The 27,149-nt window shown below is 38.2% G+C and overlaps 1 protein-coding gene and 1 non-coding gene across 2 annotated transcripts in view; both read left to right on the top strand.

The window, feature by feature from the left end:
* LOC145788471 (uncharacterized) overlaps positions 1–27,149 on the top strand; it is a 259,392-nt gene that overhangs the window by 36,395 nt on the left and 195,848 nt on the right. The window contains exon 10 of the mRNA XM_082600235.1: positions 26,140–26,292. Within this exon, the coding sequence (XP_082456361.1) occupies positions 26,140–26,292 (153 nt within the window). The remainder of the gene's footprint in view (positions 1–26,139; positions 26,293–27,149) is intronic.
* On the top strand, positions 12,289–12,391 carry LOC145765782 (U6 spliceosomal RNA). The gene has a single exon (XR_014288655.1). It is a non-coding gene; the product is annotated as a U6 spliceosomal RNA (small nuclear RNA).

The following is a 27,149-nucleotide window of genomic DNA, read 5'->3' as shown; positions in this document are numbered from 1 at the left end:
TTGCACCACAGAGTTATGCGAACCGATGATTTCAGCTGAGATCATAGGAGTAGCAAAGTCCATTTCTCTTAGTTGGAGATTCTCTTCGTCGGAGTAAGAAATGCACAAAACTCTCAAATGGTTGCTTGGAAGAGACACCATAACGCTTTACAGAGCTGTGCCTGCACATGCACGTCTGTATAAAAGTAAGATTGGGGTTATTGCCTCGCAATCTGTTATGCCGACCCATGCAAGTTGCACATAGGTTAATCCTTTGCTTTACAACCTTTTTTGGAAATCAACTGCTCAAAGGGAGGGGAGGAGTGGGGCCGTTTTTGGATCAAATCCAATCAGCTGTTACGTGTGTTCCGCTGGTGCTATTTTAACAAAAGTTGTGCTGGTGTGAAAAACAATTATTTGTCTATAAGTTTGAAAAGTCATTATTCTAAAATTTTATATGTTAAACTTGATATTTCAACTTTTCAAAAGTACCCAAAAACGACAATTTTGGTTTATCTTGCCGCCGTTTAATTACCATGCTAATCTGATTTCATGCAAAGTTCTGAAGAACAAAGAGCTCGATCAACCACACGATGTGTGTGTGCGGTGTGCCGACTCATTGCCTTGATAAAGATTTACGACTTGCGAGCAAATCTTATTGTAGACTACTCATTAATTCTAAAATAGTTACAATTATAGCAATATGGTTACACGAATTTGAAAAAAACACAACTGTCTGTCGTTGTTTCATACTTTTGTCCTAAACTAATGCTTTCCGAAACTCATGGCCAGCTTTTAGTTTTTGGGAATCAAACTTCTCATAAGGAACACATTAGCTCACTTGAATAGCTGTTTACATCTTCGTTTGTGTATTTTAGGTCTACAATTGAGTTTGTAGTATGAACATTTTTAGTAGAGAGAAGACAATTGAACAAGCTGTTGAAATTATCTGAAATTTCTTATAAGTTCAAATTATGTGGAAATTGTGGATTTGTGTCAAGTCGCATCACAAATATCATGCAGGCTACATCAGATTCATAAGTCATTTGGCTGACGGGTGTTTGTAAACATGACTCATGAATTACATCCACTAAAAATGCAGCATTATGATTCCCGCAAATTTCCCACAAGGTCTTTGTTTTTACCGTGATATTTTTGTGCCTTTTCTGTCCTAAACTTGAAGTCACTGTGTAGCAGAATCCACATCGCTTTTTGTAGACTCAGTCTTCATTGAAAATCTTTTGTGTAGTGCATCATTTCAAGTAGTGTCTTCCCCCTGAACTGTTACACAAATTGCCCAGAACCAGGTTGATTATGAATATTATAGCCGTTTGAGTGGCCGTCATTGTATGTGTGGAATTATTAGATGTTCATGATGACTAAATTCATGCCAAGCTCGAGCAAATTCTGCTTTCGGGAACCTTGCCGTTATTTACGGTATTTTTTGTTATAAGTTTAGGCAGCATTTTTCCAAGATAAATGAAGACATCGGCATTGTTCGTCACTTAGATTTAATTTTCTCAGCATTGTTTATTCATTCTTTTATCCATTAGTTTATACCACTTTTGGTATAATCGGATCGTTCATAAATGGCGGGTCTTCACAATAGCCGGTCTTTTATACATTGGCGCAATGTATTCAGATGTTGAATCAATGATCAAGGAAGCTGATTTGTGATTGTCTTATGTGAGGCGAGCATAATGCCTCATCTACAGTACAAAATATTTTGTAGGGTAGACGAGGCATTATCATCTTTATTTTGCGCTCTTTGGAACAACACACAGTGCACGGTGAAACAAAAATGCAGGACATAACAACAAGTAGGCGACATAAAGCAGGGAAGGGGCATGTAGTCATCGAGTTAACTGCTACGTGATCTTATAATTTTGTGTATACAATATCTCACAATTACTGTTTGCAAAAATGCCATTTCTTCAGCTTCTCCCAAAAGCATTTGCAGTGATACATTTCCTCAATTGCAAGTTTTGTCAATGAGAGCATTTCCATAGAACGTCTATTTCGAAACCAGGTTTTTCGTGTCTTTACCCAAGGGAAGATTTCTTATTGTAACGTTTTTTATTCGTCAATGGATATTTGCTGGTTGAAACAACTGTTTTGACTAGTTTGTGGTCTACATTGATCGTGGATTGCTATTCTTCCTAGAGCAGATAACGCAAAAAACGTTTGCTATTATTGTTTCTAAATAACAACTTTGCGATCACTAGCTTTTCTATTGTAGCATAAGAAATAACACGCTTTGTGTTATTGAGGTCAACTCAAACAATGGAATACTAAAGGATGCTCCTCTCTGCTCGCTCATATCGATGCACAAGCAATTATGAGCTTATTGCTTGTTATCGCAATGTAATCCATTTCACCCTTTGCTGGAAGTTAGCTAGGAATAGCAAAAATTCACCAAAATATTAAATTTACAAGAAAACTACACAACTTTTAGCATCAAATTTAATATCATCAGATCTGCCTGGCAATGTTAGGAAAAGTCAATAAAAACCAAGTGCATGGCGTTACTGTGCTTCAAGTAATCATAAAGGAAATAGGAGGAAGAAATATCCTTTGAGGAGCAAAGTGTTAAGGCAAAATAAAAAAAACATAATTATTAAAATAAGCTAAGGATTCAAGTTACATAATTATGACACCGCGATTATTCTACAAAAAATTACATTATTATGTTTCCCTGCAAAGGCAACTTGTTGGCAGTTGGTATGTCTAATCAACGTTTAAAAACATTAAAAGTGGCAAATAGCGCTTTGGCATAAAAATGGAATTGTCGACATCGGCTGCTGAAATGAGTGGTCTGCTACTTAACACTTTCATGCCTGGGCTAGGGCATCTCATGCCTTACGAATTTTTAAACGCTGAAAACCATACGATAAAACTATTCTAAAAAGCTGAAATTTCATGACTTTGTCACAAAGTTCATACGCATATTGGAGTTGCTACTCAAAAATTTGTATCTCAAATACTTTTTGAAATACAACGTGGTTTATGACACCTTGTCACAAACAATTTTGCAGTTTGCTCTTTTTAGGAGCAGAAATTTTTTCCTGTTGTTTCTTTATTCACTGGTGATACGCGCCGGCGCATAGCACGTGCCCAACTTGCAAATTGAAGCTTTTATAGAAACATCACCTTATTTGCATTGATTCAACGCCAGTAGACGTCAAATTATTATTAGCATCTACTTTCGTGCCTCGCCTTGCGTTAGCTTGTGCAGCTGTAACCGAAATAATCGCGCTGCTTTTACAAGACATACACAACATCAACAGACGTCGAACGTATGTAAGTAATCTACTCTACCATAATATAATCTACCATATAATTTGTTTGCTCAAATATCAAGCAGCGAAAGGTCAACTCTGGTTTGCCGTTCTTGCCCTGACCTAATTCTCATCGTAGAGAAATAAGCACAGCTTGATATGTCCTATCGTGTCATTGCGAGTGCTAACAGCTTATAGATACTTTGCTTATGTCGATACAACGTTCAGCGGTGTTGCGATACAACCTAAGAAAATCATGAGTTTGTTTCAAATTGCATTCCTCTTGAATGAATGCTTTTTTGTTACGCAAAACTTTCGCAGGAAATATCGGCCGCTTTACAGCGGTTCACCATCGTCAGACGTTGAAACAGTACAAACATTTGATCTGTGAAAGTAATGCCTATCAGCGAAAATGGAAACACATAATGTCATCCAGGCACTGTTTATTGAAAATGAAGACCTGCAGCTCGTCATTGCATTGAGAAAAACTGACTTATCAAAATTTTTCGAAGACAAGAAATTCCAGTCACAAAAAAATATGACTTGTGCGAAATATTGTACAAGTGTAGTAAATTAGTCCGTATTGCAAGTGTAGTAAATTAGCATCGTCAAGTATAATGGTAATGAAATTGAACCGCACAGCTTTATAAGTAATATTTCGATCAATTAATAGATAGAAAAATACCCCGCTTTTGAATAAAACGGTGATGACCAAATCATCATCATCATCGGCCATGCCTGAATAAGGCGTCGGCTACCGTGAGTCTCCACAACGATCGATTGTCCATACTTCTAATTAGATTTTCAAAATTTTGGTTTGTCCACGTTGAAAGATTTTTGAAGATTTCCAAACGTGGACGCCCCTGGTGTCTCTGACCAGGAAATCGCCCCATCATTGCCGAGTGTTCAATTCCGCGTTTGCGGTAGACATGCCCGATAAATGTCATTTGCCTTTTTTGATAGTTGTGATGAGGACGCCAGAGGTGCACCCAGAGCGTCTCCACACTTCTTCGTTAGTGATTTTATCCATCCAGTTAATTCCCATCATTCTACGAATGAACCAAATTTCAGCACTGTTGATCTTCTTTACTATCTTCGGGCATACAGTCCAGGATTCACAGCCATATAGCAGAAATGACCAAATACTGTGATTAAAATATCTAATCTCATAATCAACGATAACATGATAAAAACAAATCTTATGATAGCCCGCTATTTCATTATGAAAACCACTGGTAATAGCAAATTTGAGTTTGCTGTTAATCCATGGTTTCGTCCCAAAAATGTTGACATTGCATGACGGAGTGACCCACGTAGAATAGGTACATCATCCGATCGTCTAGACATGTGTGGTTTGACTAATGACATGGCTAGCTGCCACCCCTCCACAAAACTTTCGTCTCCCTTGGCTTGTGAAAAGGACAACTCGCGGTTCAAGTAACTAATGGTCATCGCATTGACCCGCGCAACGTCTAAAGTGTAAGAAAATGCAGACACAGTCCATTTTGCTGATTTCGGCTTGACGCTATAATATGCCATCTTCTGGTCGACGACATCAGTCCCACCCTTGGTAAAATCGTAGAGCTTGATTATTGCAGGTTTCTCCTTTCCGTCATCTTTGGTTACTCCAAGGATTGGCTGCATAGTTGACAAGACCAGAACATTGCGTTTACCGGTAGATTTTGGTTTGACTGCGTACGACGTAACGGTAATGTGGTTTCTCGACTCCTCCCAGTAAATTTTGGTACTGAAGGCTTCCCAATCAGTGAGAGATTTTAACTCGCTAACCCCTTTTCTATTGCTTTGCCATTTTCCAACTAAAGTTATGTTTTTGTTTCAAAGCCATTCTGCCTAATCAAGTGAAGTGTAAAAGCGATCAAGGGATATGTTTTGTCCTTGAAGCGAAGAAACTCTTTCCAAATTGTGTACCAACGTTTCCACATATTCCATAGTGGAAGTCAGATAGTGTGGTCCTGGTACACCTACTGGCTTACCCGCATAAGCTATGGCGGTATAGGTAAATGACATAGTCGCACTATTTATGCTTTTTAGCAAAAAATCATATTTAGCAGGCTTATTTTTTGCCTGAAGCTTATTGCCTGAAGGACACACCAACGCGGGATGGAAACAAAGTCTCATCCAGTGAAAGGAAGTCTTCTGGTATTAAAATCTTTTCACAATTTCCAGTAAAATATTGGAAAAGTTCTCTGATTGCTGTAAATCGGTCACTTTGCCAGCGATTGGCCCTAGTGCTTTTATCATCAAAACGAATATTTGCAGACAGAAATTTGAATCGGTTCAACGACATTGTCGCACTAAATATAGGATGTCCATATAAATGGGAAAAGCAATCTTAATTCGGTGAAATGTTCGATTGAGTAGTCCTCTAATACATCACAATCCAATGAATGCTTCTAGTTCCATGGCATCAGTTTGCTGAAAGTGTGAAGCATGCCAAGATGTTCGTTGAGCCTCCGATATTTGCGATAGCCTCTCTCGTATACATGTGCTGGTGCTTGAAACAATGATGTAGATCATCTCTGCTGTAAATAAGAAACGCCATGCATCATACGACGTCGTTGCATATTGATAATCGCGCTTTACTCCTGGTAAACTGTGCACCACATTAGCAGAGTTTTGTCTTCCTCTTATTGATGGTTGCTTGGTACTCCAAACAACTTTCACTCTACTTCTTTAGTCAACAACCACCGACATTCGCTCCTCTTCCTGGTCAGGCAATGTATGGTAATTTTCCTCATCCAAGGCGCTATCTAATGATTTGACGTCATGGCTCCTACGACGTTGGGACTGCCTATGTCTGACGGTCACAACCTCATCTTCGTTACTCTTGTCAGATGTTAGCGGACCACCTTCACCATCAGATAAAGGCAAATCAACATCACTATCCGAAAAATTTGCATCTCTTTCATCTTCGGTTGCTAATAAATTTGCCGTTTGCTTTGCATCATAATACACATTCGAAACCATAATTTTGAACTGTGGTATAAGGTACACACGGGCCACTTGCTGAAACAAAATGACTTCATTTTGCAAGAAAAATAAATCCAATATAGGGTGTGAGAAGATTTTTTTCTTCAACTGTTCGTGTTTTGAGCAATTAAGAAGTTAAATTTAATAATACAATAATTGGAGGAAAAAGCAGACATTCGTTACAATTATTATTCAGACGCTATACTATCCCTTGCTGGCAGAGTCAGCCATTTGCATTGATTCAACGTTGGCAGATGTTGAATCGTTGTTGAGTGACTGATTTTGATAGCCGAGGTGACTCAACTACTGTATCGCATTTTTCGCTCGATTTTGCCATTGTAAAAACATAGCTTCATTCTTACTTTTGACTGACGATGGAAACAGCAGTTATCGAAACGTTTGAATAATATGTTCGCTAATGTGTTAGCTTTGATATTCATAGTCCGAATTTCCTCTAAATCCTACGGTGATGCTCCGAAGTTTATTACTTTACTTCTGGCCTTTTCAATATCAAATTAATTGGGCCATAAAACATATTTTTTTCATATAGCCTAGTGATGTAACCTGACTTGTAATATCGCCATGGTATTATGTGCATTTCTACATTACTCCTGTACGCAACGTTGGTCTTTAGCATACTAACATATCGTAGATGTCGTTTTAGAGCTAAATATACTGCAAACCTGTTGCAGATAATCTATATCGCACCTTTAGAGGAATTCATCAGCACGATTTTACATAATTCAAGAGTTTGCCGCAATAATCAGGAATGCTTTGTGTCTTATTCAAAGTATTCTTCATCTCATAAATAACAAAGTGCCATGAGACATCAAAATGACGTAGAATAGCTGTAAAGTTTATAAGTTTTGCGCAAAGAAATTAAAATGAGCCAGGATACTTTGTTTTCTGTCGGATATAAACTCATCTATATTTGTCTAAATAGGTTGAATGACAGTAAATTGGCATAATTTGACGGTTACAACCGATTACACAAATATGTGAAACGTATAATGATTTTTAGCAATGATGGGACCGCTTGAAGTATCTCTCATTCTTCATTGTAGGGACGCTATGAACTCATCACGAAAATCAATGACCTAGAATTCATTACACCGTGGTGCTGACAAAACACGTTATGTATGTAGCATGACAGGTGTTATATTATATTGTATCGACGCTCTACGAGATAAATACAAGTGAATATACTTGCAAGAATCTAGGGTACGATAAGGCGTTGTGAAATCAATAATCGAGCAATTTTGTTATGATTATGGGAATACAACATGCATCAAAAAGAATCAAATCAAAAATAATTAAATTTGGGCTTCAGCATCTTCTAAGAAACAAGCGTATTTACGACTTCGGCAATGTCGTCGAACAAGGGTAGAGCACATAAAAAGAAAAAATCGTAATGTTTGATTTGTAGTTTGTGCGATAGGCTACAATCAAAGTAAGCAACATATTGTTACAATAATGATCAAGCATTTTACGTTGATTCAACGTAGAAATGCATCGACGAAACATCAGGGACAGACTTTCTGTAACGGAATAAAACTTGTTTATTCTATCTGGAAAGCAGCGAAATGTGGAAAGCAGTCGCAATTCTAAGGGCATTGTTCGAACACACACAAGATCTTCGTAATCATCGAATTGTCATAGTTTGTTTGTTGGCCGGCCAAGCGTAACTAATCAGGCGACAATACGTCTTCACAGTTCAGTTGAGTTTTGTTTTTATTTCTGACCATCACAGCGAAAAAGAGGTCTAGAAAAAGGCAAATGACACGAGAGTGGGAAAAACGAAAGGTTTGTTTCTTTATTATAAAAATCAGGCAGCTTTCAAATTTGACCCGCGTTCATAAACACGTTTATTAACAAACTTTAATAATATGTATTACAAACATGTTAATATCATTCAACGCTCAAAGGCCTTGCGATTGTTTTTCCAGCGGTAAAAGATTTTAGTTCATAACTGAAAGAAGTTATAAGCGGTTAAACTTTAAGGCACTTTGTGCCCTTGCCCAGAAAAACATCGTCTCAAAAAGCCCAGATATGAAAGAGTTAACAATTCGCTTCATCACTTCATTGAGCGCACAACAACAAAAATTAGTTACGTTTGACATGCAATAAACTGCCGGCATGGTACTTAAAAAAGAGAAGTAGGCGATATAAATAAAAATGTTATAACAAAACAAACCAAGGCTTGAAATTATTATAACATGTGTTTAGAATATCATTATTTTGGTTGCTGAACCTTTATAAACTTACCTTTTACTATTAAAAACCTACCGACCTGCGGGGTCACCAATGTGGGTAACATTTATATTTAAAGGTCTAATGAGTGTTTATGCTTTAATTAATATTAAGACTGTCTGACTACCTGATGAAAATTCTATTTATCTAATTTAGCTATTTGATTCCAATCAACTCTTTTCGCATAATCGTTGCTCTCTATACAGGGTGTCCCAGAAGTCGCGCACCATATTTTTTATTTTTTTATTCTATATGGTGCGTGACTTCTGGGACACCCTGTATATTTTTGAGGTTAACAAAAGGTATTTATATTTGTGTAGGTTGCACGAATGAATATAAACATTACAGGATAGTGAAACAATATCACGAATTATTACATTTTAACAGTCGTCTAAATTGTTACGCAAAACTACACAATCAATTTAATGTTTGCTGAGTTGAGCTCTCGCCAAATGCGAACAAACCATTTTATTGTCTGCTCCCTTTTCCCTATTTACTGCGGTAGCAGGTTGCATAGAAAATTACAGAATCTTTAGGAAGTAATTTATAGGTTACACTGGTTTACTATAGTGAAAGAAAGGGAAACTTATTTGAGGCAATTATGGATCGCTACAATATGTATATTGACTTCCATATCATTTTTTGCTTCCCATTTTATTGTTGTATTGAGATATCGAAAACTTTTTATTTGTTTTATAGTTGTTCCATATATCGTAATAAAAGTGCTTTAATATTAGTAATTGCCACCAGGGCTGTAAAGGAAGTCGGATGGATTTTAGCGTGTCTGGAGTCAGAGTCGTTGAAGACATCCCGATGCCAACTCGATACAAAACGTTTAACAATAAAAATTTTGTTTGCAACACTTCTTTTAGCATATAGTTTCTTGTTCTTTGTACTGCTCTTTAAAATTTTACCAAAAAATAGAAGTATTGGTTCTTGTTCGTTCTCGTGAAAGTCGCCGTTTCAACTTCGTCTACCACTTAAGTAAAATAAATTTAAAAAACAATAACAAAAATTAAAAAAAAAACTGGCAACTTTCAAAATTCTGGCAATACTGAAGCCGGAATCGGTAGACACTTTAACACTTTGCTCCTCAAAGGAAGGCCAGATCCCCCCCCCCTCATATTTCCTTTGATTACTTGAAGCACAGTAACGCCATTCACTTGGTTTTTATTGATTTTTTCTAAAATTGCCAAGGCGGATCTGATGATATTAAATTTGATGGAAATTAAATTTACTGGAAATTCTACGTGAGTAGTTTTGGTGCAACCTAAGGGAATCAATGTTGAAATCAGCAACTTTTCTTTTATGCTTAATATCCCGAGATTTCCATTCTTCATCTTCAAAATCGTTTTTATAGCAAGTTGTGCTGAATTTTTTGATAAACATCACACTAACTTTCTGAATGGAGAATTCTTCCTTACAGGTATTCTTGCTCCTTTTAAGTATAGTCCAAGTTGTTCAGGCAGCAGTTTAAAGTCATAAAAACAGTTTGCCATGTCATAGACACGGAATTTGTTTGGATGTTTTGTGTCCCGCATGGTAGTTCTATACTGCTCTGGCAAGTACATGTGCTGATGTTTTCTTAGCTGCTTCTCAATGAGACCAAAGTCTCTGTCGCAGTCCATGTAGCTATGCCCAACAATCGGAAATTTATGAAAAACTTTTTTGAATCTCTCTGTTTGAACAAGAAAGTACCAGAAAGCCATCATAGAAGTTTTTGTTCTGACCTCCACAGTAATCCAACCAAGTTATTAGCGTGACACCGTGTACCTCAGCTTCTAACATAAAAGCATAGAAACATGAGATGATCTCTTTCGACACTCTGCTTCCTTCATTCTCTACCCAAGAGTGCATGAATCCGTTTTCTTCCAGATTACTCGAACCATCATTTCTTTGGATCAAATGAACTCCGAAGTTCCTACTGCCAAAGTTGTCTCAAATAAAATGCAACAGATATAGATATTTTTGGGAGAGGCATTGCTTGTTGTAGGTCAAAACTTATAAAAACGATTCCGGGATTGGTTCTTGCTTCTTCTCTGTCCTTTTTCATTTCTTCTGCTGCATTTTTCTCACGCAATATGTAATATCCTTCTTTAACAAACATGTCATCGCTGTCTTTCTTCGGTAAATTATCAAGGTATTCCTGGTACATCCTAGTTATGCTCAAATGAGGCTGTAAATATTTTCGAAATGGGTTTTGCATTCGACTGTAGTGTGATTCGTCAATTGGAAATGATGCTATATGATTTTTAACATTATCCACTACTGCTTCTGGGATCCTGCTTGATCTGTGTGCATGCTTTCCTCTTCCATCAGGTTTCGGACTTACAGTTCCCTTTTTTATTTGAGCATTGATAAAATCTATTCTTTTATCGGCTAAGCACATAAATTTTAGTTAAGGTTGTTTTGCACACGTATGCTTTTGTCATATGGTTATTTTCATTCGTAGCTACTTTAACCGTGTATCGGAATGACATCGCATGATGCTTTACTGCTCTTTTTTTATGTCGAGGAAAGAAGTTTTCGATGCATCCAAATAGAATGTGCTGCTGTGCTTCATAACTTTTTTAATAAAAGTCTGTGAAAAGTTGATGCCTTGCCTAATAATCGATCTTTGAGGAGCACTTCAACCTACATTTCTCAGGGCAAAGCTGATTTTCACATACTTACTTTAACTCTCCAGCATTGCGCCCCCTCTTTTTGATGTTTCTAATCCATGACACTGGGTTTCTTCACTTCTATCAAGAGCCTATAGCCTCACGTGTTGGAAAATGAGCTGCTTGCAACACTTCATTGAACACGAGACAATGTTTCTAATAAAAAAACAAATCATTTCGAGAATGCTTTGCTTGGATAAGCTAGGATTTGCAGGTTATATGTTCAATTATTGTACGAAACACTATGTCAGACATATATCCTTTTTGCGCTAAAATGATAAAAAAATTATGTGACATATCCCCTTTTTCCTTCGCCTATCTCCTTCATATCTCAAGATACACATACGGCCTTTGTGCACAAGACGCGCAGCAGGCTCATGAACTTCCTGGCGTACTTAACTCAAATTTGGTAAAAATTGACATACCTCCCTTTTGCACTAGGCCAGGGGTCACCAACCTTTTTTGCATGCGGGCCACTTTGGCACTAAGGAGAGCTGTGGCAGGCCGCACTAATAAAATGTTAGGTAGGTTGACTCTTATGCTAAAAAAGAACGCATTTCGTACCCAGTATCCAGCGTTACATGTTGTTCATATTTATGTTGGAATACCGCAGCAACAAAATTAATTGAACAACACTACTGCCAGGCCAAGCTCCTTTTACAACACTTTTGACTTTTTTTAACAATGCCTAATAAACGAGGCCACTTGTTTTGCGCACTTATAGCGAGGCGAGCGGTTTCATCAGAATATTCATCGCCAAGCAAGAGTGGTGTTGTCACTTCGCTTCACAAAAGATATCTTGCAATTAACAATTTTAGTAAACAAGGAAATGTTTGACACATCGCAATACAGGCAACAATAGTGACCTACAAACATATCAGCGAAAAATAGGCTCCAATAACAGGGAAAAAGAAACCAGGCACCATGAAACAAATGCTTGTAGAAATCACCCAAAAATCGTAATTCTATCGTAATTCATGAACAGTCTTCCCTTTAAAAAAGCAATGAGTTGGTTTTTCATCCTTTTTGTGAGAGTCTATAAAACCGTCTTTCTTTTGTTATAGACAACTGTCACTTGCGATGCTTATCAGCGTGGCAAGAATTTGTTGATTAATAACATTTTTTAGAACTTGCTTAGGCAGTAGATATACTAAAATTGGAACGATACAGAGAAGATTAGCATGGCCCCTGCGCAATGATGACACGCGAAATCATGAAGCGTTCTATGTTTCTTTAAAAAAAAATAAAAAAAACATTTTGCAGTACTAAGCTAAATATTTTCATAATAGGCTACAATCAGAAAAAGTCTTTAAATTTATATATAATATTTTGCCAATTTATTATAAATTGAGTTGGCACACCGACCTATTTTGCCAACAAAAACTTGCACAAAGAGAACACTGCTCGTGAAACACAGTAACGGTGAAGCGCACACTAGTGTTTACATGACATTTGCAAATTTAAAATAAGCAACCCTATGCTCGACATTTTCGAAATTCAAAAACAGACGTTTTAATCAACCACTGGGACAGTGTGGCTGGACATCGCATTGGAATAGCTTTAAGCAACCCCCATCTAGAACTATAATCTGCTTGGTCGGTCGGTGGAATCGTATGCAAAGCGAAAATATGCTTCCCGAAAAGTATTTTTTGCCTTCGTGCTCTTTAACTCCTCAAGAAAAGTATTTTTGGTTATACTTGTACGCTGATACCTTCCGCGGGCCGCAGCGATACAGCGTGGCGGGCGGCATGCAGCCTGCGGCCGCCATTTGGTGACTCCTGCACTAGGCCCTTCAATTGCAAACGTTTTTTGTGGTATCAGCTCTACGAAGAATATAGTCCGGCAGCCCGTGACGTATTTGTAACATCATAAGGTACAAAAGGTTTGAGTGTTTTATCAACCTTGCCCCACTGTGGGATGGTCAGAAACCCACATCCGAGGTTTCACTGCTGGGCCGTTTGGGGGCTACGGCCCGGTGAAAAACCCATTTTGGGGGTTAAAAAAACATCATAAGGTACAAGAACAAACCTACGCCAGATTTTATGCCTTCACTTGTAGACTTTGGAACAAGTCGATCTGGGTGCCCCAGGTGGGGCATTCCCGAATAAGGGGACCCCAAAGTCGGGGTAAAATACGTAAAAATAACATCTTAATGTACAAAGATGGAACTTGTGTCATCAGTTGGGGCATGTTCCACTGAGTTTGAAACAACTTTTCATGGCCCCAAGGTGGGGCTTAACCTCATTTTGGGGGTATTACCCTTAAAATTCACAAAATTAACATCATAAGGTACATGAATGAAACCAAGTGTAGGTGATATAGTACCTCACTTACGGATTTCAGAACATTAAAATTTGGTCGCCCCAGGTGGAGCATTCCCGAATAAGGAGCCCCCAAAGTTGGGGCAAAATACGTAAAAATAACATCATAAGGTACAAAGATGGAACTTGTATTATCAGTTGGGACGCGTTCCACCGAGTTCGAAAAATCTTTTCTTATGGCTCCAAGGTGGGGCTTAACCTCATTTTAGGATATACGACCCCCAAATTCAAGGTTGTAGCTTATTTGAATGAAACCAAGTGTTTGCAAAATGTCAAATTTTTTTTTGCTTTAGCTGAGGATTTTTCCTAGCACAAAGACTGATACCGGGTGCGTAAGTCATAATTCCATAATAAGCAACTGCGCTATACTTTAATATTTCGCCGGTTGAAGACTGTAGTGTACAGTAGCATACAATGTGATAATGATTCGGAGGTCACTGGCAGCTGATGTTGTAGATCTTCAACCATATAGAAAGCGGAAACTGATGACAGAGCTCGTTTTTTTTTGGCTTATGAGGATGAAAAGAGAATTCAAGGCTTTTCAAAACTTTCCTACGATTGATTCATTGTCGATGGTGTCCCTTGCCTTGGGTATTCTAAGGACTCCTATGTGGGTCGGATGGAATGCAAAAGAATTCGGAGATAACTTCCCAAGACAGAAGATCTCGTACCTTCCGCAGATCAACCAGTCTCCCACCAGTCTGCAAGTGGTTGCTGAAACAATGAGAAAATCTTTACAGATAGTAGATGAATGCCAGCAAGAGTACATGTGTGTTACATACGATCTGGCCATTGCAAAACATGCCCTCACCATTCAAGAGCAAGAAAGTCCAAAATATGACTGTTTGTTCATATTACTGGGTGGTTTCCACATTTGTATGGCGTTCTTTAAAGCTATAGGTAAGTACTTGGATGGTTCAGCTTATGTGTGCGTCCAATCTCCTCATCCCACGAAAGGAGGGGGGTCATGTGTCTTCCCCTAGCAATTGTTAGCCTACAATTGTCAAATTTCTTTGTAAAGTACATATCTTATAACCACACACCTATATATTGTTGCAACATGCATAACCGAGTTATTGTAATATTATTTATCTGTTATTTTGCCGTAAGGAGGGAAGTGTGTAACATGTACCATGTTTTTAACTAACAAATTTATATTTTAACATTTAACCGAAAATTATCAGTATTGCAAAATGCATTTCAATGCTGCAAATTCAAAACCTAGAGTTCTCACAGAACATAAGTCAAGCTTCCTGTAACAAACGCCACTCACACAGAATCTAGCTCAACACATCTGTATTTCTAATGCGACATAACTATGAAACCGGTATAGCTTTTCCCTTGATTCTTACGATAGCTGTTATTGATGAAAAGGCTCTACCGGTATATTATGAAGTAAGCAGGGAATTGAAAAAGAGAGGCATTCGAAATTTGATCAGCAAAACGAACGGACTGAATTTTAGAGAGAGAAGGTTAAATTCACGACTGGAGAATGTCGCTCTTCTGACACCGGTCGCAATAAATCATATTGATTAGAGATATTTTTCAATTCCCGAATAGCAAATTTGTAACTTTGATTTAATAAAAAATGATTCATTATATTTAATTCGTTTGCTTTTTTTGTAGGAAGTCATACCCCTAGACTAGACAGCCAGAAGCCTAAATTATCCTTTTAATTATCCTTTTTTTAATTAGAGACTTAGCGTCTCTCATATTCTTTTAAATTATCCTTTTAAATTTTATATTTATAAACAAATTACGACAGATAGAACAAGCAAATCCCTACACATACATCCTAACAGAAGCTGGTATTTTTGCCGAAGGATCCCTTAACGGGTTTCTGCGTGGTATCGTTACAATAGATGCAAACGAATACACGTTCTTTTCGGAGCAGCATTAGAAATCTTGCATTTTAATCAATTCTTGTTAGAATGCCCTGCTCCTGAAAATTTGGACGAAGAACTACGTCGTTTATGTATTCGTCCATCCCGGTCAACGATTGGCTTTTTGGATGACGATGTTAAAGATTTTTGAGCTCCTACCAAGAATTTTCAAGAAAAACCGAAACAGGAGAAAATGGCAAGACTGCCCAGTGCTGGTATGGATACTTAAAACTTGTCAAGACGTACTGTACCTCCCTTTTGCTCGGAGTATTCATTCTGCAAATCATCAGTTGTTTGTGCACTGCATAGGAGAGATATCAAGCGTATTCTTCATTTTCAACCAACCAAATTATCCAAGATGGATTTTGCGACTGCAGGATAACATGCTAAAAATGGAAGAAACTCACCATGGAATAAGTGATGTGTTTGAACAAGGCATCTTGTCCGTAAAAGAACTGAAAAAAACTTCTGTGGATGTGTTGTTGATCAAACTTTGGAGCAAACAATCAATGCAGAATCCGCCAATCGACTCACTGGGATTACGTCTTTCACCAATTCAATTGGTGCCAGACAGAGATTGGTACTTACCCACTTTATGCGCCGATCGATCCTTTACCACTTCTATGAAGATCTGGGGATGACATTAGCAGAGGAAGCATCATTTGACCTTCGTCCTTCAAGCATCGATAGAGATCGCAGACATTTGGATAAACTAATGCAAAAAAATAAGCAGTACAGTTAATCCATTTAGTGCAAGCTTCGATGTATTCTTTCTATTCATTATTAGCACAGGAAAAGCAGTCGCTACTGCCACTTCAAATTTTCTTTTGAATGTTTTTTCAAAAAGGAACTGAGGATAGAAACAAATTTATAAGTCAATGCCACCAAGACGCTAGCACCTTCAACAAGCCAATACGTAGAAACAAAATCTGCAACTTTGCTTCTGAAGCTGCCGTTGTGAAAAGCATAACCGCGAAGGCAAATTTTCTCAGTTGAGAATGGAACGCAATTTGATGAATAGGCTTCTATGTCTAGCAGTAGGTCATAAGGTAGACATGGAATTGATGCTGTCTTACCCCCTCACACCAGTACCACCGTCTTTGTGCCATATGGATGCAACGATGAAACCAACCCAAAAGTCAATGCTTTTGAAGGCTCTTGAAAAGAAAATTGAAAGTACAGATCGTTTTTTCTTGACTGTACGTTGATCGATGGTATGTTTCTTCTTCACACTCTTGGAGATTTTGCCGATGACGTCCGGAGGTGTTGCAATGACGACTTTGAAGAAATTGTGCAGACACAGTGGGAAAACAATACACGTTGTTTTCGATAGAACTGTATCGCCGTCCATCAAAGATGCCGAGCGAGATCGCCGAGCAATTCATGGCTTCCGCGATCAGCCATACGTCATCGAAGAAGAGGCCATGAAACGACCTGTTAATTTTGCAGCCGCAATGAGGAATGACAACTTCAAGCAAGCATTGGTGCATTTTCTTGTTAATTCTTGGAAATCATATGAGTATTCCAGCTTCCTCGACTTAAAGGTTCTTTATGCTACACTTGATGAAAAATGCTATGTTTATCGAAAAGATGGCAAAAAATGTTGTGTGGTGAAGAGGAGTCCTTGTTTTGCTACCACGAAGAAGCAGATACGCGCCTAATGTACCACATCGTCACCGCATGCCAAGATGTGAAAAATGTGGTAGTCCGCTCTAATGACATGGATGTTCTGATTATACTGTTGGGAAATTTGTCGTTCGTACAAAAAGATGTAAACATATGGATGGAAGTTGGTGTACAGGAAAACAACACTCTGAGATAAGTTATATTGATGTATCAAAGCTTGGCAGTACTTTATCTCCACACATGCTTCGGTGGCTTCCCGGTTTTCATTGATTATACAGCTGCTTTTTCAGGTAAAGGGAAGGCTTGACCCCTTAATATATTTGAGAAAATTGTGCATGCTCAACATACCTTTGCTGCTTTGGGATATTCGAAAATCTTGATGAAAACATTGAAAAATTTGTGTGCCAGATGTATGGATGTAAAGTGGTCATTGCGTTAATGAATTACGATTTAAAAATTCCTTGAGACATACAAACCGAAAAGTTCCAATCCATTGCGACGACTGAAAGGTTCAGATGGAAGCAACTTTCCCCCGTGCAAAACTGTGCTCCATCAGAAAATACTCAGAGCGAATTACATTTGTGGCATTTGGAATCATGCTGCCGAAAAAGGAAGCTTTTTCCAGACACCAGTTGAAAGCGGCTGGCATTTGGAAGATGGTAAATTCACTCCAGTTTGGTTTCATGGAGATCCAGTTCCGTCCACGCTGGACAACGTTCTGCAAAGTGAGAAGGGTTTGGACCAAGACGAAACAGAATCAGATGATGAAACAACAGAAACGGAAGAATGTGACTTTCTGACGACGAACCTGCAGACCTTTAATGAATAGATGTTTTTGCCTTTCTCCACCTCAAGCATAAATAAACTGTAAGCTATAGCCTAAATAAGCAACTTTTTACCTTTATTCTTTTAAACATGGGGATAGAGTATGATTTGAACTTGTATTAATTTTACGGTTTCCACCAGAACTCACGAAGCCACATAGAACAAAGTGTTAGGATTGATCTTTTCACGTGGCTGCAAACCCGGGCCAATGGTGCATAGCCTACTCGAGAGAGATTATGCAGGAGGCATGCTAACGTTTCTTTCGCACGCCGATCCAGGTTTCGTTATTTTGTAGCGAGCAATTTTTCCTTTCCTTTCAGCACAAATCACATGTTTTTCGAGAAGTCCTCTCAGTTGTATGAGACCACATAGCGTGATTTGTTTCTGTTCAGTGTTTAGTCTGAGAGAAGCTTAAATGTAGGTATAGGCCTACGTACAGTCGTACAATCAGTTGAATCAGGGGCGGATTAGCAAACTGAATTAGCCCGGGAATTTAAAAATAATAACGGTCCACTTCTATCAAAATAGATTTAGCATAAAAATACTCGTTTCACAAACAATTTATTTCATTTCAGAAAAATTCTTTCACCGGTAATACGATGTAGGCTATAAAATTAGACATTGTACGTATTTGTATAGCAAGCTTCGATTTGTAACTTGAATCATTGTCAGTGTTATTCAAACAAAAAATAAGAATATAGCGCTACGACTATTATATTTCAAATAAAATTTTCTTTTGTGCATTAAACAGGAAGGTGACCCTCTGACCGGCAAACTGGGAACGTTCTCGAATTCCCAGTAGACTAATGATTAGCCGCCAATCCACCCCTGCGTACAATATCTATTTTCATAGTGATAAATTTTAACCTAATAAGCAAATGCTATGCTGTGTAGATATTATATCTTACATGCTTTGTTAATTTTCCAAAATATTTGCAGACGTTTTGAAACATATACGAGAGACACTTGGTTTTATACATGTACCTTATGATATTAATTTTGTGCATTTTAAGGGTTATACTCCCAAAATGCGGTTAAGCCCCACCTACCTTGGGGCCATAAGAAAAGTTCTTTCGAACTCAATGAAACATGCCCCAAATGATGAAAGAAATTCCATCTTTGTAGCCTACCATATGATGTTATTTTGACGTATTTTGACCCAACTTTGGGGGCTCCTTATTCGGGAATGCCCCACCTGGGGCGACCAAATTTTAATATTCTGAAATCCGTAAGTGAGGTACTATCACCTACACTTGGTTTCATCCATGTACCTTATGATGTTAATTTTGTGAATTTTAAGGGTTATACCTCTAAAATGAGGTTAAGCCCCACCTTGGGGCCATAAGAGAAGTTGTTTCGAACTCAGTGGAACATGCCCCAACTGATAAAAGAAGTTCCATCTTTGTACATTAAGATGTTATTTTTACGTATTTTGCTCCAACTTTGGGGTCCCCTTATTCGGGAATGCCCCACCTGGAGCACCCAGATCGACTTGTTCCAAAGTCGACAAGTGAAGGCATAAAATCTGGTATAGGTTTTGTTCTTGTACCTTATGATGTTTTTTTAACCCCCAAAATAGGTTTTTTACCGGGCCGTAGCCCCCAAACGGCCCAGCAGTGAAACCTCGGATGTAAATTTCTGAACATCCCACAGTGGGGCAAGGTTGATAAAACACTCAAACCTTTTGTACCTTATGATGTTACAAATACGTCACGGGCTGCCGGACTAATAGTAATCCACGATCAAAATAGTAGGTTATGTAGAGCACAAACTATTCAAAACAGTTGTTTCAACCAGATAATATTCATTGACGAATAAAAAACGTTACAATAAGAAATCTTCCCTTGGGTAAAGACACGAAAAACCTGGTTTCGAAATAAGCGTTTTATGGAAATGCTCTCATTGACAAAACTTGCAATTGAGGAAATGTATCACTGTAAATGCTTTTGGGAAAGCATGAGAAATAGCGTTTTTGCAAACAGTAATTGTGAGATACACTCAAAATTATGAGATAAGCTCCATTTACTGTACACGTAGCAGCTAACTCGATGACTACATATCTCTTCTCTGCTTTATGTCGCCTACTTGTTGTTATGTCCTGCATTTTTGTTTCACCGTGCTGTGTGTTGATCCTAAAATAAAGATGATACTGCCTCGTTTACACTACAAAATATTTTGTAATGTAGACGAGGCATTACAAAATATTTTGTAGTGTAAGACGAGGCTATAAAACACACAACAAATCAGCTTTTTTGATCATTGATTCAACATCTGAATACGTTGTGCCATTGTATAAAAAGCCGGCTAATGTGAAGACCAGTCATTTATAAACGATCCGATTATACCAAAAGTGGGACAAACTAGTGGTTCAAAGAATGAATAAACAATGCTGAGAAAACTCGTGACGCGACAATTTATCGAACGACAATTTATCGAACGACAGTTAATCAAACGACAGTTTATCGAAAGACACTAACGACAATTCATCAAAACGACAGTTCATCGAACCGACTGTCTATCGAAACGACAGTTCATCGACGGACTGTTTATCGAAACGACAGTTTATCGAACGACGAAGCACATATCATCATCATCATCATCATAAGCCATAGTCGGTTTGTTCCCCACTAGTGGGGGTGGCCGATTGTTTCCGAGCAGCAATTGTTTTAATCCCTTTTCTCCATTTCACCCTGTCCTTTGCATCTTCCTCCTTCAGTCCGACTTTTTTAAATTCATCCTTCACTTGTTGTTTCCACGTTCTTCTTGGACGACCGCGTTTCCTCTTCCCATCCACCTTTAGATCTAGTGCCTTTCTAAGAAAACTTCCTTCCTCCCTCCTTATCACATGTCCATACCATCTTACTCCATTTGCCCTTGCCAGTTGGTCTACGGTCTCTCTCATCTCTAGCATATCCAACAATTCTTCAGTCCTTTTTTCCCTTCTCGTTTTCACCCCACACATTGCTCTCACCATTGACCTTTCCGTTCTTCTCAGGATTGCCAGTTCACTCTCTCTCAATACCCATGCCTCGCTACCATATAGCATTGCAGGTCGCACACAGCTCCGATATACATTTCCTTTCATCCTTAGTGAAAATTTTCTGCCATGCAACATTTCCCCACATTCCCTGAACTTTGCCCAGCCCAATCTTGCCCTTGTTGTCACCGCTGCTTCACATCCACCACTTCCATTTATCCGATCACCCAGATAACAGAAGTCTGTCACTGTTTCGATGCCATGGCAGAACTCATCATCATGGCCTTCCACTTCATTCCTTCCTTTACTGCATTTCCCACAAACAAAAAACTTCGCCAATCTTGTTGCGGCTCTCTTGACATTAGCACATCTTGCATGTACCCACTTTCCACATTCCTTGCATTGCATTGAATTTCTCATCACTCTCTTGCCACATATTCCACAGGGATCTACTTTGTTCTCAACAACTGTTCCTTCTGCTCCACTCACCATCACTTTTGTTTTTTCAAGATTCACCTTCATACCCTTGGTTTCAAATGCTTCTTTCCATTTCTCAAACTTTCTCTCCAGTCCCTCCATACTATTACTTGTCAAGACCAGGTCGTCTGCATACAAAATTTCACTCAATAAGCCCTCCCTCACTCCTTCAGTTACAACGTCAACCACAATAGCAAATATCAGAGGTGACAAAATTGATCCTTGGTGTACACCAACCTTCACAAAAAACTCGTTTGAATAATTTGATCCAACTTTCACTTTTGTTCTTGCATCCTCATACATAGACATCACAGCTCTCACTAATACCTCCGGTATACCTCTTTTCCTCATTGCCCACTCCACCACTTTCCTTGGTACTCTGTCAAATGCCTTTTCTAAGTCGACGAAACACATATATAGTTTTCTCTGCTTCTCTCGGTATTCCTCCTGCATTCTTCTCAATATAAACAGAGCATCCACTGTACCTTTTCCTGGCATGAATCCAAACTGCATATCATTTAATTTCACCAATGTTCTCTACCTCTTTTCTAGTATTCGCTCCACAATTTTCATTCCATGCTCTAGTAGTTTTACACCTCTATATGCACTGCAACTTCTCACATCCCCTTTTCTCTTGAACAGTGGAATAACAGTACTATGCTTCCACTCCTCCAGCATTCCCTCTCCATCTAATACCATTTGGCTAAGTTGTAGCATTACTTCAATTCCCAACTCTCCACTTGCTTTTATCATCTCTACGCTCACTTCTGATGGACCGGCTGCTTTATGCAGTTTCATTTGCCCCACTGCCTCCACCACTTCATCACGAGTAACCTTTCCCACTGGGCCCTCCACCAGATCAACCTCTGTCATATGATCCCATACATTCTCCTTATTCATAACATTTTCCATATGTTCTTTCCACACTTCTCCTCTGCTTTCCGGGCTGAAATGCAACTTCCCATCTCCACTCCTTATACATCTTCCCCCTACAATATCTTTCCCATCCTTTTTCATTTGCTTTATGAGTCTGAATACATTGTTTTGGCTTTCCCCCATTTTATTAAGTTCCTCCTCAGCACCATTCTTCATAGCTCTTGCAACAACCCTCTTTGCCTTCTTTTTCATACTCTTATACTTCTTTTTATTCTCTTCTGACCCATTTTTGCGCCACTGCTTGTATGCATCTATTTTCTGTGAAATCGCATGCTTCACCTCTTCATCCCACCACCATGTGTGTCCACGATCCCTCCTCACTTTCTTTTTCCCACATACTTCATCACATGCTGCTAGGACACTTTTCTGAAATGAAGCCCACAAGTCCTGCGCACTCATGTTTACCAGCTCTTTTGCTCTTTTCACAAACTTAATTCTCGTTTCTTTTTCCTCCAGTTTCCACACATTTCTCACAAAAACTCGTTCTTTCTTCACAATTTTCTTCACTTTTTTCATATTTAAGTCTCCTACTACTAGTCTATGCTGCAACTCCCACGGAATTACTTTCACATTCTTCAAGTACTTTCTCTGTTCCTGCCCAACCACAATAAAATCAATTTCCGACTCATGTCCCCCTGAGCTGTAAGTCACCTTCCTTTTCTCTTTCTTTTTAAACCATGTGTTGGCAATACAAAGTTTCCTTTCATCACAAAATTCAAGTAGCATTCTTCCTTCCATGTTTCTCTCCCCAAAACCATACCCTCCATGAATGCCCTCGAACCCATTTGCTTGTTTTCCAACATGTCCATTAAAATCTTCTAATCCAAACACCAACTCTTTTGAACTCCGTAAATCCCATTCCTCTGCCAAAACATCATAAAAACTTTCCTTTTCTAAGTAATCCCTACCACTTTGAGGTGCATATGCACAGATTAGCCTCACTACCTCCTCTTCAAAAGCAAGTACCATTGTCATCACTCTGTCACTCCTTCTTCTAAATTCTATTACTTTCTCACATAATTCCTCTTTTACCAAGAAACCAACACCACCGATTCCTGTGTTATTTCCTGACCACCATAACTTATATCTCCTCCCATTGGCACCTAAAAACCGCGCTGACTGTCCCCTCCATCTTACTTCCTCTAGGCAACATATATCCACCCTTCTTTTTCTTAGTTCTTCACATATTTCAGTTCCTTTACCACACAAACTTCCCATATTCCAGCATCCGATTCTAACACCATAATCTTTTTTCTGTTTTCTCGGAACCCAGAGATTCTTCGCACCCCTTGCCCATCTAAGGGCTGCTGGGGACTAGGGGCCATTTTTAGCTTTTGCTGCATTTAGATAATATTTTGGAGCATAGATTTTCCAGCCGGATGCCCTTTCTGACGCTAACCACAGTTATTGGCGAGCCTTTACTTAAAAAGTATTTCCTGCAAGGCAGCAGGATTTCTAACAAGTTTTAGCCAACCAGTCGAGGTTGTTGCCCATGAGGTGGGACGTGGACCCACTTGTTAGTTTGGTGTGTGATCAAGATCAGTGTTCCCCGAGACCCATGGTGTAACAATCCATGGCGACTGCCCAAGGTTCAAAGGTGCTACTTGTACCATACACCTACCTCACATACATATGCAATGGAATACTCAGTGGTTAGGGGTTAAGGGTTAAGGGTTAGGGTGAGGGGCAAGTTGTGCGGATATTGAAATTTGATATTGAAAACAGAATAAGATATTCAAACAGAATATAAGTTATTGATTTTTGATCCTGTCTGCCAACATTTTGCTCTTAACACAGCTTAGTCAATGACATCAACCGCCTTAAGTGCGTTGCGAGTTCAGCAAATTCTTCCAAGTTTGTTTTTTTTAGAAATTGTGAAACATTTTTTGCGTTATGAGACGCGATATACTAAAGTTTCAGATAATTTTTGTTAAGGGTCAGCAACTTTGGGTGCACCAAAAGGGGCTCGCCAAGACGAAAATTTGAGAGCCACTGACCTATAGTATTTTCACAGCACATTTCACTTCATTGCTAATTTCCGTTCACACTGAAATCTATTAATTTTACTATTAATTAACCAAGCTATTTGAGTGAGCAGTGTTTACTTCGGAATATTACATTATTTGGTTAGCTTTTTGTTGGACATATATAGGCTAAAACTTTTTACTTCCTTAATCCACTTCTGAAATTATGCATGCCCAATGTCAACGCCGGTTAGATAGATAAAATATGGTTGAGCGAGCAAAGCAAATGAGAAAATGGAAGAAAAAGATATATTAAATGTTACATATAAAATTACAAGTTGAAAAATGCCTCACGAACAAAATATACTTAGGCCCCTATAGATAGAGGTAGGCCCCAGCCGGGGGTTGAGAAGGAGTAAATACTGCCTTGCATGATTTAGTCTGTTGATTATTGAGCTTCTGTAGCAGCTTGTTTTTTGTTTTCATAAAAAAACATTAAAATAGACTTAAAATGAGTGAGCTATTAAACATCCGTTGGCCCTCCAGTCAAGTAACACGGTCCTGTTTACTGATGGCTATTATTAGCAAATACACGTTTAGTAACTTATTTCGAATGCGTTCGTTGAAAATATCCTGTTTACGCCACTGGGAACAGAGCTGTTACTGCGAAGTAGCCTACCTCATTGGAGATCAGAGCAAGAAAAAAAAATTGGAACAAATGCAAAGAGCGGAGCAAAATAAAGAAGCTTCTAATAAATACAAAAAATGCCCCATGTCACATTAGTGCTGCTGGTTTTGCGACAGCTCAAGAGATTTTTTAGCGTTAAATCAAGATTATATACAGTGAAAGAATAATTTTATTTGGTAGCAGAGGAATTGTGTTCTCATTGAAATATACAGAAATACAAACCTATCATGAAATGCGTATATTATGTTTTATAACTTGTTGCTGGTCACAGGCTAATGGGCTATCTCGTAGAAGATGAAGCTGATTTCTTTTGTAAAAACAGTTTGCCAACCCCTGATCTGGTCTGATGATGTTTGTATTATTTTGCTGTTTTCCTTAGAATTACCAAAACATTTTTGTGCATTTGTTGGTTTTAAAATAGAAGCAAAACTTATTTGTATGGTTTTCTTTGTTTTAATTGCTAAACGTAATTGTATAAAAAACTTGTGAAAGCGATTTTTCAGTCAATCAGTTGGAAACAACCGCAGCCGTCCTTGTAAGAGCAATATTTTATGGATTCTTGTGTGAGGTCCATTAATAATATTTTAAAAGGAAGACATGAAAGTATTTCAAAACAATGAAAACTTTGGGACAAATGCATCTCAACTGCTCCTACTAATAACTTTCATAAAACTTTAGTCATCAGGGGCGCAGCCAGCACAATTTTTTTGTGGGGGAGGGGTGTCCCTAGAACATTGTAAAAAAACTCATTCTGAGAATACTTTCAGCCTACGTCAATAGTACAGCTCTGTCAAATGATGCTGTAACAGAGGGTGAACAGTTCTTCGTAGGATATATAAAACTAAAAGCTGAGAATGAATACAGTAAGCCAAATAATGATCGGTTGAATGATAGGCTTCAGTTTGTCAATAAACACGTTTCACACAAATGCAACACAGTAGGCTACACATTTAATGTTTATTTTAAATCTGAGGTATAGAAACAAACATTCAACACAGACCCAACAAAAATTTTGGCCTATCACTGCCTCTGAATAGTTAATAGCGAGAGAGTTAAATGTAGCGAAATGTTACGTAGGCTACATGGCTAAATGCCGCATAAATGTGGTCAAAGAAACAGGCTACGCTACACTTTCTTTTAGTACAATTTTCTATAGCTTTTCAATAGCTTAAAGTTAGGCTACAAGTCGCTTAGTCGTCGGCTACATGTACAAAAATATTTCAGGAGAGGATAAAAATAAAGCTGATAAACTAACTTATTTGGATTATTATTTTGTCATTTCAGTTGTAACTGCACATCTGGGTACACCAAACGTGGATCTGTATGCATCAATGTTGATGAATGTGAAACTGGGCGCGACACGTGCGATAACTTTACCACGACTTGTTTGGATATGCTTGGCACATTTGAATGTCAGTGCAAGGATGGGTTTTCAAGGTAGGAGGAAATGTTGAAACAAAAACAAGTGGATCATGCATTTGCAATCAATGATTCAAAAACTGCTGAGCTCGAAAACAATCGCAGCATTAGCTGTCAAGAATGCAACAGGGCAAGATTATTCTAATGTCTGAATGAAAAAACGTAGGCTACATTGAGCGAATGACTACTTGAAAACGCTTCCAGAAGTACTCTATTGGTTCTTATATTTAGAGCGTATATAACAAATCCAATAGGTAACTTTGTATTAAACACCATGATTTTTTTCCTTGGTGATCTTCCACTAACCAAGCATGCGGTGTTCAAAGTAAATATTTAAAATGAGACAAAGTTTTGTTTTTTTAAAGTAATTTTAAACTTTAACATTTATAAGCCCTCATAAAAGAACAATACTCTGTCTTCAGCAGGGAACTGTGTGCCGCAAGCTTTTGAAATACCGCTATTACCACAGAAAACCCGCAACATTAGGTTGAAAGTTGAAACAAGTCATTTTATTTACCAATGTGAAATAGGTCACAATCATGCTGTTAAAAACAAAACTCAATCTATTTTATATACGACATTGCCACCTAAAGATACGGCCTGATTTGTCACATTTTGCAGAAATTTCCAGGTTTTTCTAACTTTGGCCGAACGTTTAAATAGATTTTTCTACAACTTAGATTTTTATGCTTTCTTTATTCTTTTCCCCAGTTGACACAATAGGTTTTAACATCCTCACATGTTGAAAAACAAAGAAAATTTGATTTCGAAGATTTTAGTCAGACTGTTAATTTTCAATAACAGTCTGACTTTGCGTTTTTCAATTTACTTTTTCTCATTTGCTATTGCTTCCCCAAGGCAACAAAAAAGTTTTA

The sequence above is a fragment of the Aplidium turbinatum genome, chromosome 2, assembly GCF_918807975.1.
Source record: "Aplidium turbinatum chromosome 2, kaAplTurb1.1, whole genome shotgun sequence".
Lineage (NCBI taxonomy): Eukaryota > Metazoa > Chordata > Ascidiacea > Aplousobranchia > Polyclinidae > Aplidium > Aplidium turbinatum.
Note: the sequence above shows the minus strand (reverse complement) of the source record. Positions and strands in the feature narration are given on the sequence as shown.